The 13106-nt window shown below is 55.7% G+C and overlaps 2 protein-coding genes across 2 annotated transcripts; one reads left to right on the forward strand and one right to left on the reverse strand.

Moving 5' to 3' along the window:
• Window positions 1-136: 136 nt before the first annotated feature.
• Window positions 137-1968, reverse strand: TSSK3 (testis specific serine kinase 3). Its single transcript, XM_038531230.1, has 2 exons — window positions 1623-1968; window positions 137-856 (listed from the first exon to the last, which is right to left on the reverse strand). Exons 1-2 carry the CDS (start codon window positions 1765-1767, stop codon window positions 195-197), a joined length of 807 nt encoding a protein of 268 aa, XP_038387158.1. The 5' UTR covers window positions 1768-1968; the 3' UTR covers window positions 137-194.
• Window positions 681-3151, forward strand: FAM229A (family with sequence similarity 229 member A). The gene is made up of 3 exons (XM_038531231.1): window positions 681-2452; window positions 2539-2685; window positions 2887-3151. The coding sequence occupies exons 1-3, from the start codon at window positions 2319-2321 to the stop codon at window positions 2987-2989; spliced, it is 384 nt and encodes a 127-aa protein (XP_038387159.1). The 5' UTR covers window positions 681-2318; the 3' UTR covers window positions 2990-3151.
• Window positions 3152-13106: the final 9955 nt, after the last annotated feature.

The following is a 13106-nucleotide window of genomic DNA, read 5'->3' on the forward strand; positions in this document are numbered from 1 at the left end:
AGGGAAAGAGAAGTAAGGCTCGGGAGGGCATAGGTAAGTTATAGGATAGAAGTAAACTTAATATATATATTATATATATAGGTATATACATGTAAGATAGAAGTAAACTTAAATATATATCACCATTTTAGAAGCAGGTTTTTGGGTTTGCTTTCTCTCCCTGTTTTATTGGGGAGGACTTGCCATTGCTTTTTTCAAGTGCTTGCTAGCCATGGATGGCAACTAACTTCTTCAATTGAAGGCCGGAGGATCATATCTGGTTCCAGGAGCCGCTTGAGCAGGTCCTGGCATTCGGCCGAGATGCCCAGATGAGTAGGGAAGGACACCCCCTTCTGCTGCTGCCACAGCATCTTGGGAATGTCTGTGTCGTCAAAAGGTAGGCTGGCACAGAGCATGACGTACAGGACCACACCCATGCTCCAGACGTCCCCCTTCTTGCTATCATGGGGAATACCCTGCAGCACCTCAGGGGCGGCATAGGCTGTGCTGCCACAGAAGGTCTGGCTCAGCTCTCGGCGTGACTTGGGCAACACCTTAGCAAAGCCAAAGTCTGTCAGCTTCAGATTGAAGCCCTGCAACAAGGCGTTCTCACACTTGAGGTCCCGGTGGGCCACACCACAGCCATGGCAGTAGCGGATGGCCTCGACCATCTGACGGAAGAGGGCCTTGGCCCGGCTCTCGGGCAGCGGCCCCCCATTCAGCACACAGTCAAAGACATCCCCTCCCTCAGCCAGCTCCATCACCAGGTAGATTTTCCCATCAGCAGACTCCAGCATCTCATACACCCGGATGATGTTCTTGTGGTCCAGGGTGCGGACAATCTGGAGCTCCCGAGGCAGGAATCTCTGGATAAATTCTGAGGAGACAAGGGAAAAAAAGATAGGATGTCAAGTCCAGAAAGGGATAACTCTTCACTCCTGTCTCCTGCCTTCCAGCTTCTGTCTGTCTGGGTCTTGTGCCCTGGTTCCCATTAACAGTCTTAAATGTCTAGCTGCTTGGACGTTGCAAAGAATGTTCACTACTATTATTTTTATAGTTAGTATAGTATTCAGAGGAACTACTCCCTGCCACCCTAAGGGACTGTGAGCAACCTGTGAAATACCACGGATATCAAAGTGCTTTGGGGATTTTTAGACAAAACCACTGAATCTGTTATGAGGCCTGATTTGCCCACAGCATAGTGAGCCAGCTCCTCACACCCCTGCCTCCTACCCACAGTTCTTCCCATGAGCCCTGTCTCCCTTTTTCCCATTTTGCCTGCCTTGGCAGCAGCTCCTGCCCTCTGCCAGCCTAGACCGTGGCCTCTGTGCCCACTTCTGTCCCTCTCCCGGAATAGGGCAGGTCCAGCAGGCTGGGGTTCTGCCTCTGACGACCCTTTGCCTCCTGCCACTTTAATCTTGGGTTTTAGACTCAGCTCTTGGGTTTTAAACAGCTCTTTGTGCTGTTTCTAGACTCCCAGCATCCTTCTGTTCCCCCGCTGACCTACCCCAGAGCCACAAACTCTTGCAGTCCTTGGCTCCAGACTAAGGGGGGGGGGGGGGCGGGGGATGATCCTTTCCACCGGCGAAAGTGCCCACCCACCTCAACCAGCCCTCCCTTCCTCCAAAGGGGCCCCAGCTCACCTTCTGGCCCTCCCATCTTGTCAATAATTTTAATTGCCACTTTTCTTTGGTGTTTTTTGGAAAATGCTTCTTTGACTTTTGAGTAGGTCCCTTCCCCAATGGTCTTGCCCAGCTGGTACCCATTGGAGAGCAGAAAGTCCTCCATGCTGTCTAGCGCCTCCTTCCTTCCTATCACCCTCTCAGCTCATGCTGCCTCTGTGAGGCAGCTCTACTCCACCATCGCCCTTGGCCTGCTCCTTTTCCCCCCAAGGACTTCATCCGCAGCTGCCCCCAGCGCTAGAACATTCTCCGTCTGGACACAGCAGCCACGGGTGGTGGGGAGGGAGAGGGCCAGACATTTTAAAACTCCGGCCCAATTGTGATGTAAATGATGTGTGACCCTTGGCCAAAATGGGCAGCGCCCTTACCTGCCCTCACCCCCGCCACCAGCAAACCCAGCACGGGTTAAGTCGCCGCCGCGCCCGGTCCCGGAGCCAGGCAGGGGGTCCGCCCGGGGCGTCTGCGCGCCGCCCGGAGGACGGGCTCCTTTTCGTGGACGCCGCCCCGCGGCTGCCGGGGCTCTGCCCGGACCCAGCGCCAGGGGCCATGGCAAGAGCCCTCCGGCCCCGGCTCGCGGCCGCGCTGAGTGCCACGGCCGGGGGCTCCCGGCGAGAGAAACGGGCTCTGTGAGGTCAGCGCGCCGCGGCCCGGGTCACAATGCAGCCGCCCCTCGACGCCCGGGCCGTGGCGCGCCGCAGACACCTGCCCGGCTCCGCCTGGACCCGAGCGTCCTCCCGCGCCCTGGGTCGGGCAACTGCTTCCCGCCCGGGACCGGCCTCGGCCTCCGGCAGGTGAGCAACGCCCCGGGGGGCGGGCGCGGGCGCGGGCAGGGGGCGCCCGGAGGCCCGGGAGCGCCTGACCGCCACTCCCCGCGCAGAGCGCCCCCGGGCCCGGACATGAGTGCCCAGGAGCCCCCGCAGGGTCGGAGATTCCCCATTGAGGCCGGAGACTCCCCTGGCCTTGCCGCCGCCCCCGAGTCCCAGGACAGCCCGGAGCCGGTAGCCACGGAGCACAACCCGGTCAGGTGAGGCCGGCGCCCCCCCCGCGGCCCCTCCTGCCGCCCCGGCCCCCTGGGGCGTCCCTGCCGTGGGGGCCCCGGGATGCCTGCGTCCGCTTCCCCCGTCCAGAACCCCGTCCCCGCGTCAGGGCTCGGAGGGAGGGGGGCAGGGCGGGTGCACTTTCCCCCGCGTTCCCAACCGCAGGGGCCGGGCCCCGCTTTCCCCAGGCCGCTTCGACGCTGCCCGGGCTGCCACTGCCTGACGCTGCTGCACGTGCCCATCGACGTCTACCTGGCCATGGGCGGGAGCCCCCGGGCCCGCGCCACCTGAGTGCGCCTGCGCACGGCGGCTCCGCAGGAGCCGGGCGGGGACGGGGCCGCCGCGGGCCACCACGCTGAGGTCGCGCGCGCCGAGCACGAGACAATGATGCACATTTTAAAATAAAAGAATGATGCACATTTTAATAAAGCACAGCATAAACTGTTCTTTCCACTCCGGGCTGGCCGTGTATGTCTATCCCGTCGATCGGCCCGCAAGCTGCCCGCCCGCCGTCCTCGCAGGGACCCAACCCTAGAGTCCCGTGCTCCCAGTGGGCGCCAGCCCTTTCTCCCATTTCTTCCGGGTCCTGACCCCTTGCAGGGCAACCTTTCCCCTGCCCTCATCCTTCGCCTCATCCCTCTTGGTTTTCCAGGGAAATTCGCACAGCTGTGCTGGACTCTGGTGGTCCAGAGAGGCTCTGGCCTGGAGCGGTTGGACAGACAACTTAGAATAAAGAGAATGGCCACCCACAACAGGCCTGTTTAATGCTCCTGAGATGGAGTTAGATTTTGTTACCTGCTGTTCTGTGACCCCAGGCACCTCTGGCTTCGTTGGAGGGATTAGTGGTCTCCCAGGCCTTCTAGAGCCTTGATTTCTCCTGGGAGTGGTAGGACCAAAAGAAGACTGGGGAAAAAACCTTGATTTCTCATTCCTTTTTTTTTTTTTTAGATTTTATTTATTCATGAGAGACACAGAGAGAGAGAGGCAGAGACACAGGCAGAGGGAGAAGCAGGCTCCATGCAGGAAGCCCAACATGAGACTCGATCCCAGGTCTCCAGGATCACACCCTGGGCTGAAGGCAGTGCTAAACTTCTGAGCCACCCAGGCTGCCCCTCATTCCTATTTTATATAGAGTTGAGGGAACTGAGGCTTGAGAGACTTGCCCAGGTTCCCCCAGATGATAGTTGAGAGTCTAGCACACTCATCAGTGTCCTCAGACTTAATACTCTAAAATCTATCCATGAGCCAAGGCTGCCTGGAAGTATAGCATTTAACTGAACAAGTATTTTCCACTTTTCAATTTTGCTTTAATGAGCTTGTATTATCTTAATATTAGAAAAAAGTATATGTACCAGTATATACCAAAAGTATATGACCCAGAGGTCAGCTCAGTCTCCTGGTCCCTGAAATCTAAATACAGATGACTTAACACCCCTAAGCCACGTGGGGTAGAACTCCCAGCCCTCCCTAGAATACTTCAGAATCCCAGTCACCCCAAAGGACCACCATTCTCAACTTCCCAAAGGACCATCATTCTCAACTGCCGTACAAATTCTCTCCCAGGCAGTTCCCAAATGTAGGAGACTTATTAAAAGAGTAGAGGATGTCACTATATTGTACATCTGAAACTAATATTACACCATGTTAACTGGAATTTAAATTAAAACTTTAAAAAAGTAAAATTTTAAAAATACACTAAAAAAAAAAAAAGAGAGAGAGAAGATATTTGCCAAAAAAGGGTCTACTTCGAAGTGAGGACTTTAGACTTGACCATCTGGTGCCTGGTCCTTCAAACGTCCTAGTTCTTGAAAGCTCTCCTATGCCTCCCTCTCCCTTTTACCCACCAGGAGAATACCTGGCTTCAGGCCACAATGCTGGCTTCTTTTCTTTCTCCACTTTACTCCTCTCTTTCTCCACCCTTAATTCCTAGAGAGCCCCTAGGGTTGTCATTTCAGTCCATTAAGTGGAGTAATCCGGCTGTTTCTATCCCCACTGAACTGCATCCAGGCAGGCCCTACTCAGCAGAACCCACACCACTACCCCACAGAAAAGGGCCTTCTTCCCTGCAAACAGTAACCTCCCTTCTTAGAAGACCACTGTTAAGTTTAGAGAGAAAAAAAATATCGGCCTCTATACTGATAAGGTATCTCCTTTGTAAGCAACTAAAGTTGGCTTATGCCAAAAAGGAATTGGTCGTCTCAAGTGGCTGGGAAGGATATAAGCTTTCCAGATACATAAAGGAACATTAAGGGAATAAGTTAGGAACTAGGGTGGTCGCTGGGCCCACCAAGACTGCCCATCTGTCCATGATTATCTGCTCTGGGCAGTGATCATAGCTGAGGCAGTTTGAAGATCTGCTCGTGGAAGGAAGAGGTGCTTTCTCCCTGTCTCAGTTTACCTGACCTTGGCAAGGACAGCAATTGGCCCTTCATAAGTGGCATGCGAAGTCTTTTGGCCAATTACCGTAGTCAGGGAAATGTGAGACTGTAACTGATCCAGCTGGACCAGCAGAACCTACCCTTGAGGTAGAAGCCTGGCCAGGTGATTGACAGCATCACCAGAAAATAATGGGCAGTGATGGAGAAAAAACATTCCAGGAGCAGAGATAGCTTATGTCAACACTGGGTATACCTGGGAGGAAAAGAAGCCTGGGCAGAGAGAGAGAGAGGCAGAAGCCAGGGTAACAACTCTATTCCATGTAAATGGAGATCCTTGGACAGTGTGACCAGGAGTCAGGCCACTGGGTTCTAGTTTGGGCCCTGTTGCTGCCTCAGTCGATACAAGTCCACCAGCCAGGCCTGTGCAGGGCACTGGGAATTCAGCGGAAAATGTGAAGGACACAGGCATTGGCCCTCATGGAACTCATACAGCCTAGCAGACCAGAGACCTCACTCAAGCAAGTCCCTTCTTCACTGATTTAAAAAAAAAAAAAGGGCCACCTGGCTGGCTTGCTCAGTTGGAGGAGAGTGAGACTCTTGATGTCGGGTAAGTTCAAGCCCGACACTGGGTTTAGAGCTTACATACATACACACATATCAATTTTACAAGGAGGGAGAGGGCACCTGGGTGACTCAGTCTGTTGAACTGGGTGTCTGACTCTTGGTTTTGGCTCAGGTCATGATCTCTGGTTGTGAGATCAAGCCCCACATCGGGCTCCATGCTTCCCCTCCACCCCACCCTACTGCTCACTCTCTCTCTCTCTCATTCTCTCTAAAATAAATAAAAATCTTAAAAAAGAAAGGGAAAGAAAAGACAAGACTTACTGCCAGCCCTCCCCCATATGCGTGGGTAACCAGTAACAGTAACGCAAAGATTTCAGACACACACCTTGCCTAGATGGGTCAGACCCTGGGGCTAGTTAGCTCCACCAGGTGGAGAGCACCTCGTGGGCAAAGCCCTGGAGACTGGAAAGTGGAGGCAAGTTCCAGGAAGTCCGTTCAGTCACCTTCTGCCAACACCTCCCTCTCTGGGCTGCACCGGGTACTGAGAACCCAGGCTTGACTCTCACAGATCCCTGGCCCTCGCAGAGCTCAGAATTCAGGGGATCTGGGGATGAGTTAACAAAAGAAAAGCTGGACCAAGGAGGCCTTGAATTTGAGCTTTGTTCTCTAGGAGACAGGGAACATGACAGACCCCAACTTGAGTTACTTTGCTCTCTTATTTTTTCTCTACTTTTCCATCGTATTCTCTGTTTCTTCCTCCCCTACCCCCCACAGAAAAGTCACTGGCCTCAACTCTGGTCTGAGATTTGAGTCCTGTCTCTGCCATTCACTGGCTATGTAAACTTGGACTAGTTACTTCGCCTCTCTGAGTCTCCATTTCCAAATCTGTAAAATGGGGTTAATGACACCTGCAGGAGGCTTTCGTGGCGTACAGCACCAGGCAGGAGTCTCTGGCACAGCCAGGACTTAAGCAAGAGAAGCTGCTGCTCCTACCTCTGGCTTCAAGGGGCAGTAGAGAGCCAGCCAGTCGCGAGCCCTGGGCCTGGGTGATGCCCAGCCTTGGAGCGGGTTGGGGAATCCCTCTCGCCTCCCTCTGCCAACTTCCCAGCAGTTCTGCTCCTGAGCCTAGGAACTTGGCTGGGGGGCATTTCCAGGGGAATCCCCAGGTGGGAAAGGAAGAGCTGCCTCCCTCACCCTCGAAGATAAAGTGGTCCCCAGACCCCAAGGCAGGACCCCCAGATCCCAAGCTGATTCTCTGGGCCCACGGAATAGGGATGGACCTGGAGAAAGGGGCATACTCAAATCACGGCTTCCCCTGACTTGCCTCTCAGACACCTTATTAGCTAGCCCCTCCCTAAAGGACCCCCTTTTAGAAGGAGGGGGCGAAGTACAGATGGACCCCCCGGGTTACCATGGAGATGGCAGGGAAAAGGTTGCTGTATCGTCATGGCAACAATTGACGTCAGTACTACCCTTTCCTGTTGCTTGATATGAGGGGGGGCAGCCACCCCAACCACAAGCAAATACCCCACAAAGCCTCCTTTCCTTACTGAGCCAATCAACCAGAGGGTCGACGAGCTTAATATAGCACAAGTTAAAAGCAGTCTCTGATGTCAGTCAAACCCTGTTCAAATCCTCGTTCTGCCTGTCTTAGCTGTGGGAATTTTAGCAAGTTCCTTAAGCCCTGGAAGTCTCATCTTCCAATGGGGATAAATCAGCTACCTGCCTCCAGAGTGAGTGTGAGGACCGCATGGGATCGTGCAGGTCATGGGCACTGGGCCAGCTCACAGGAGACGCACACTGACCTTAGGGACTGTTGGGTCCTGGGGATCTGTCAGTGGATGTGGCCCTTCAGATACAGACTCACAGCCCCCCAAAAACATAGAGAGGACTAAGCTCCCAAGTTTGAGCATCTTAGAATGGGGGGGGGGGCATCTCAAGATGGAGCCAGAAACAGTGGAATTTCCAGACTCTGAGGAAACCCCAGATGCCACTTTCCCTGAAACCCCGTCACATCCGGACTCTGACCCAACTTCCCCTTCTGCTCCCTCTGCCTCCTCCTAGGCCTTCTCAGCAGTCTTCATGGGCCTCCATCTGCTCTTCTATGGAAAAAGATGGAGGAAAGCCCACAGGTAGACATCAGGCAGCCAGACACTGAGTAGGTTGGACGCCCCAGGTATAGGGGTGTCCCAGTGCCCTCTGGCATCTCCCCACCCATCTTCAGGCATGGGGCCACCAAAAACGTTCTCATTGCCTGTCTCTGCCCTCACTTCTGTCCAGGCAACAGCAGTCCATTCTGCTCCAGTTCCCCCGCCACCACCCTGAATCAGGGGCCCATCATTGCCCAAGCAAGCCCCTAACCTGACTCCCTGTTTCCTTCCTGGCTTGATGCCTCCCACCAGTAATTTATCAAGATCACAAACCCAGGGCAGCCCAGGTGGCTCGGCAGTTTAAGCATTGCCTTCAGCCCAGGGTGTGATCCTGGAGACGCAGGATCAAGTCCCATGTTGGGCTCCCTGCATGGAGCCTGCTTCTCCCTCTGCCTGTATCTCTGCCTCTGTGTGTGTGTGTGTGTGTGTGTGTGTGTGTTTCTCATGAATAAATAAATAAAATCTTTTAAAAAAGAAAAATAGAGATCACAAACCCAGCCATACCATTTTCCTATTTAAGACTCATCTGTGGTTTCTTTACATCATTTATCCAGCCACACCACACCCCTCAATGATTCACATCACATTCTTCCACCTGCTTTTCCAGGCATGCTGTTCCTTCTGCCCAGAACAGCCTCCCTCCCAAGCCCACTTACCCTTCAGGTCTCTACCAATTGACACAGGTCCTCTGACCACCTGTGCTTCCCCTCTCGTAGCACCTTCTTGTTCCACTGTGTGCCCGGTGATCCCTGATGCATGTCTGCCTTCCCCCTTACGCTGTGGACTCACTGAGGGCACGGGCTGTGTCATGTTCATCCTGACATCCCAGGGGCCTAGATAGAATGGCAGGGCTCAGGAGTTGGTAGAGTGTCTGCAAATTAGACTAGCTAGTGACTGCGTGATAGGTCCACAGAGGAGCGGCGGCAGTGCTGCGAGGAGAAGGAACCAGCAGAGCCAGCCAGGAGGTCCAGAATGGTTCCCCTAAGGACAATGCAGCTGAGGCAAGGAAGGGGGGAGGAAATGTCCCTGGCACTGGGGTTGGTAGGTGCCAAGGGTGCTCTTGGTGCTAAAGACACTGTGCAGAGGGGCAAACTCATGTTTTGGAAAGACAACCCTGGCTGCTTTGCGGGAATAGACCACATAAGGGATAGAGAGTGGCAGCAGGGAACCACGGCAGGAGGCTGCTGCAGCCCCCTTGGGTGAAAGGTGAGGGGCCTTGGACCAGGCATGCATTAGCAGTGGGAATGGACAGAAGCTATGGGATTTTTTAAATGTCCTGGGGTGCCTGGGTGGCTCAGTCAGTTAAGCGTCTGCCTCTAGCTCAGGTCATGATTTCAGGGTCCTGGGATTGAGCCCCTGTCGGCTCCCTGTCCAGCAGGGACCCTGCTTCTCCCTCTCCCTCTGCCCCTCATCCTGCTCAGGCTCTCTCTCATTCTCTCTCAAATAAATATATGAATGAATGAATGAATGAATCTTTAAAAAAATAAAATGTCCTGGAGAGGACAGGATTTCATAGCTGCTTGAATATGAAACGACAGAGAAGAGCCTACAACAAAACCCAGATTTTTGGTTCTGGCAGCTGAGAAAATGGCCAAGCTAGGGAACATGGGAGGAAGGGCAGGTGTGGGGCATGTTTCCTCCGAGGTGGGACATCCGGGGAGGGAGGGGTGAGGAGACAGGTATAGGGCAGAGAAGACAGACCAGGGCTGAAAGAGAGAAGTGAGTCTCTGACAGAGGTAGACACCCAAGGCAAGGGAACCAATGAGATTTCCTTGGGACATGATTAGGCAGTGAGCAAAGGATGAGAAATTTGCCATATGGCAGCAGCCAGTAAGATGGCAAGGAAATCAAGAGTGCACAGTGTCCAGAAAAACAAGGACACAAAAGTATTTCACGTGGGAGGGAGTATTTGTATGAAAGTCAGCCACTGCTAAAGGGTCAAGTCAGATAAAGACTCACGACCATCCCTGGGATTTAGCAAGGAGGAGGTCAGTGGTGACCTTGAGGAGCAGAGCTGTTCCTGTGGAATGGTGGGGGAGGAAGCCAGATTGCAGGGGCTGAGTGAGGAAGTGGAAACAGCGTGTGTACACAACTCTTTCAAGAATGTTGGCTGTGAAGGGGAGCTGGAGAAGGACATGGGGTTGAAGGAGGCTTTCTTCTTTTTCAAAGATAGGAAAGACTAGAGCCTGTTTGTTTGCTGCTGGGAAGGAGCCATCAGGGAGGGAGAGGTTGGATGGAGATAGAGAAAAGAGGAAGGGATGAGGGGAGGGAGAGTCCCTAAGGAGGGGAAAACAGGAGATTAAATCCCCAAATATGGCTGCAAAATTGGGGGACAAGTCAGGGCCTGTAGTAGGCCCTGGGGGCTCGGAACAGCTGCCCACTCTCCCCAGCAGCCAGTGTGAGTCACTGGGGGGGAAATAGCCCAAACTGGCAGTGTGGGAAAGAGAGCTGGGCCAGCACGTTCCACTGGATCCCCAGGGGGTCGGGGAGCAGGGCCCAGCCTGGGCTCTGAGCCCTGAACCCCATGCTCTGATCAGAACAAGGGCACCTCTGTAGGGGTGGGCAGAGCAGTATGAAGCCTGGGTTTTACTTTTGGCTTCTCTCTGCCACTCTCTGAACCTGTTTCCCCTTCTCCCAAGAGGGTGTTAGACCAGATCAAGGGCTTCTAACTTTTTCTTTGTTGGGGGTGGTGAGGAGGGTTTGCTGTCAGGGATCCTTTCTAAACTCTTCCCAGAAATATATATGTATTTGGAACTTTGAGACAGTCTAGGGGGTCCTGGATCCCCAGAAGTTCATTCATAGAATGTCTCCAGATGAGAACTCCTGAACTTGAGGTGGCTGAGGGGCCTTCTGCCTCTAACGTTTGAAAGTGCCCTGGAGCAAGGGGCAAAGCTCTTGAAAGGGCCTTGGGAGGCAGAGCTGGGGGACCCTAAGCCTGGGAGCAGGCCCGCCTTTGGAGGTGTGCGTCCTGCCTGAGGATGCCATCGGGGTGGGCCTGCAAGCAGAGGCTGGGCCCCGGGGTGGGATGGGGAAAGTCTATCCAGCCGGCAGCCGATCTTGCTGCCCGTCCTTGGTCCTGGGGGCAGGGGGGAGTAGGGAGTGTCTCAGGAGACCTTGGAAATCCGGGGCCTGGCCGCCTCCCACCAAGGCGGCGGGTGAAGTCCGACCACCGCCCAGACCCACCCGCCCCCGCCCCGCTCCGCCCGCTGACGCCTCCTGCTAAAAACGGGCGTCCCGGGGGGAGTATGGGCTTTCAGGCCTCCCCCTCCACCCCGGCGGGTATTTAAGAGGCCGAGGCCGGCCAGGCGGGCCGACGCCATGCTCTTCACCGAGACTGCCCACTTCGTGGTGAATTTTCTTCTGTCCCGGTGAGGGGGCCCCGGGGAGGGCGCCGGCGGGACAAAGGGCCTCCAGCAGCGGGGGGAGGAGGCGCCGGCCGAGCGCCCCGACCCCGTCCTCCAGGCCCTCCGGCCCCCCGGCCCACAGGGCCTCCGACGCAGGCCGGGCCCGCCCGCGGAGCTCGGGGTGACGGCTGCCGCGTCTCCCCCGCAGGCGGCCCCGGGCCCCGCCCCCACACCGCCTGGACCAGGAGCTGTGTTTCTGGGGCTGCCGCGGCCCGGCCCTGCCGGCGCCCGCCTCCCGCCGCAGCCTGGGCGACTACTGGCTGAGCCCGCAGCGCCGCCGCCCGCCGGGCGCCGCCTGGCGCTGGCCGACGCGCAACCTGCTGCTGCTGCCGGGGGCCACCGGGCTGGCGGACGTGCCCTCGGCGCGCTGGCCCAGCTGCTACGGCGCGCGCCCGCGCCTCACGTGAGCGCGCGGGGCGGGGCCCGGGGGCGGGGCCGGGGCCGGGCCGGGGGCGGGGCCGGGGGGCGGGCCGGGGCGGGGCGGGGCCTGAGGCGGAGGGCCGGTCAGGGGTTGGGTAGCCCGGGCCTGACGGGGCCTGGGAGCGGGAGCAGGGGGCGGAACCCGGCGGGGGGGGCGGGGCGCCGCTGAGAGCGGAGGGGAGGGGCGGGGCCAGGCGGAATGGGCGTCGCCGGGGGGCGGAGCCTTGCCCCCACCCTGTCGGCCCGACTTTCCCCTCCTCCAGGTGGAAGCACCGATGGCAGAATATTAACTACCAATTCCTGGGCAAGAGGAAGAGGCATCTAGCTCCCCTGCGCCCGTGAGAGCCGGTGAGGGGCGGGGCCAAAGGAGGGTGCGGCCGGCGGGGCGGGGTTCAGGGGGCGGGGCCTGGCGGAGGTGGGCGGGGCAGGGCGAGATGCCAGCGTCCGCGGAGCTTCCCCAGCCGCTGCCTCCCGGGCTCCAGGACCTGGAGGGGACGGGCTATCGGACTCTGCGGGATTACTCATCCCTTCCTTTCTCTGACCACCACACTTTTTACAAGATTGACAGATTTGACTATATTAAAATTTCTGTTCATCAGAAGGCACCTAAAAAAGTAAAATAGAGGGGTGCCTGGCGAGCTCTGTCGGTAGAGTATGCAACTTTTGATCTCAGGGTCCTGAATTTGAGCCCATAGAAATTACTTTAAAATAATAATAATAGGGCGCCTGGGTGGGTCGGTGGGTGAAGCCTCTGCCTTCCGCTCAGGTGGTGCTGCGGGCGGCGTCCTGGGATGGAGCCCTGCATCAGGTTCCTTGCTTAGCCGGGAGCCTGCGTGTCCCTTGCCCCACCTGCCCCACCTGCCCTGCCTTGTGTTCTCTCTCTCTCACTATCTCTCGCTCTCTCAAACAAATAAATCAAAATCTTAAAAATAAAAAATTATAATAAAGTATAATAGGGTTCCAAACAAGGCTCCTACCTAGCAACCCAGCTGAATGACCTGAGAGAAAGGAAGTCCTGGTGGCCTTGAGGGCACAGTACTGACAGTCACCCTCTGTGCATCTCTGAATGCCTCTGCCTCTGAGCATGGCTGTGTTTCTCTGGGTGTGCATCTATCTCTGATCTCTATGTCCGTTTATTTATTCAACAATTACTTATCAAGGATCAAGGGCCTGTTTTCGTTTATGCTAGGTTTATACTCTGAGTGATTGAGCTGACATTGAATTCCCTGCCCTCATGGGGCTTACATTCTGGTTAGAGAAACAATAAAAAGAAGGGATAAACAATGCCTTGGGTTTGAGAAGAACAAGGGAGCCAGGTGCTGCTTTATATGGAGTGAGCAGGGAATCTGTCTTGTCTAGAACAATACCTGACTCATAATCGAGGCTCAGTAAATGTTGCATGAATGAATGGTTTGGTTAGGTCCTGTCTGAGGAGGGAACTCTCAATCAATGCTTGAAGGATGAAGGGTCAGCCACTCCAGACCCTGGAAAG

The sequence above is a fragment of the Canis lupus genome, chromosome 2 (assembly GCF_011100685.1).
Source record: "Canis lupus familiaris isolate Mischka breed German Shepherd chromosome 2, alternate assembly UU_Cfam_GSD_1.0, whole genome shotgun sequence".
Classification (NCBI taxonomy): domain Eukaryota; kingdom Metazoa; phylum Chordata; class Mammalia; order Carnivora; family Canidae; genus Canis; species Canis lupus.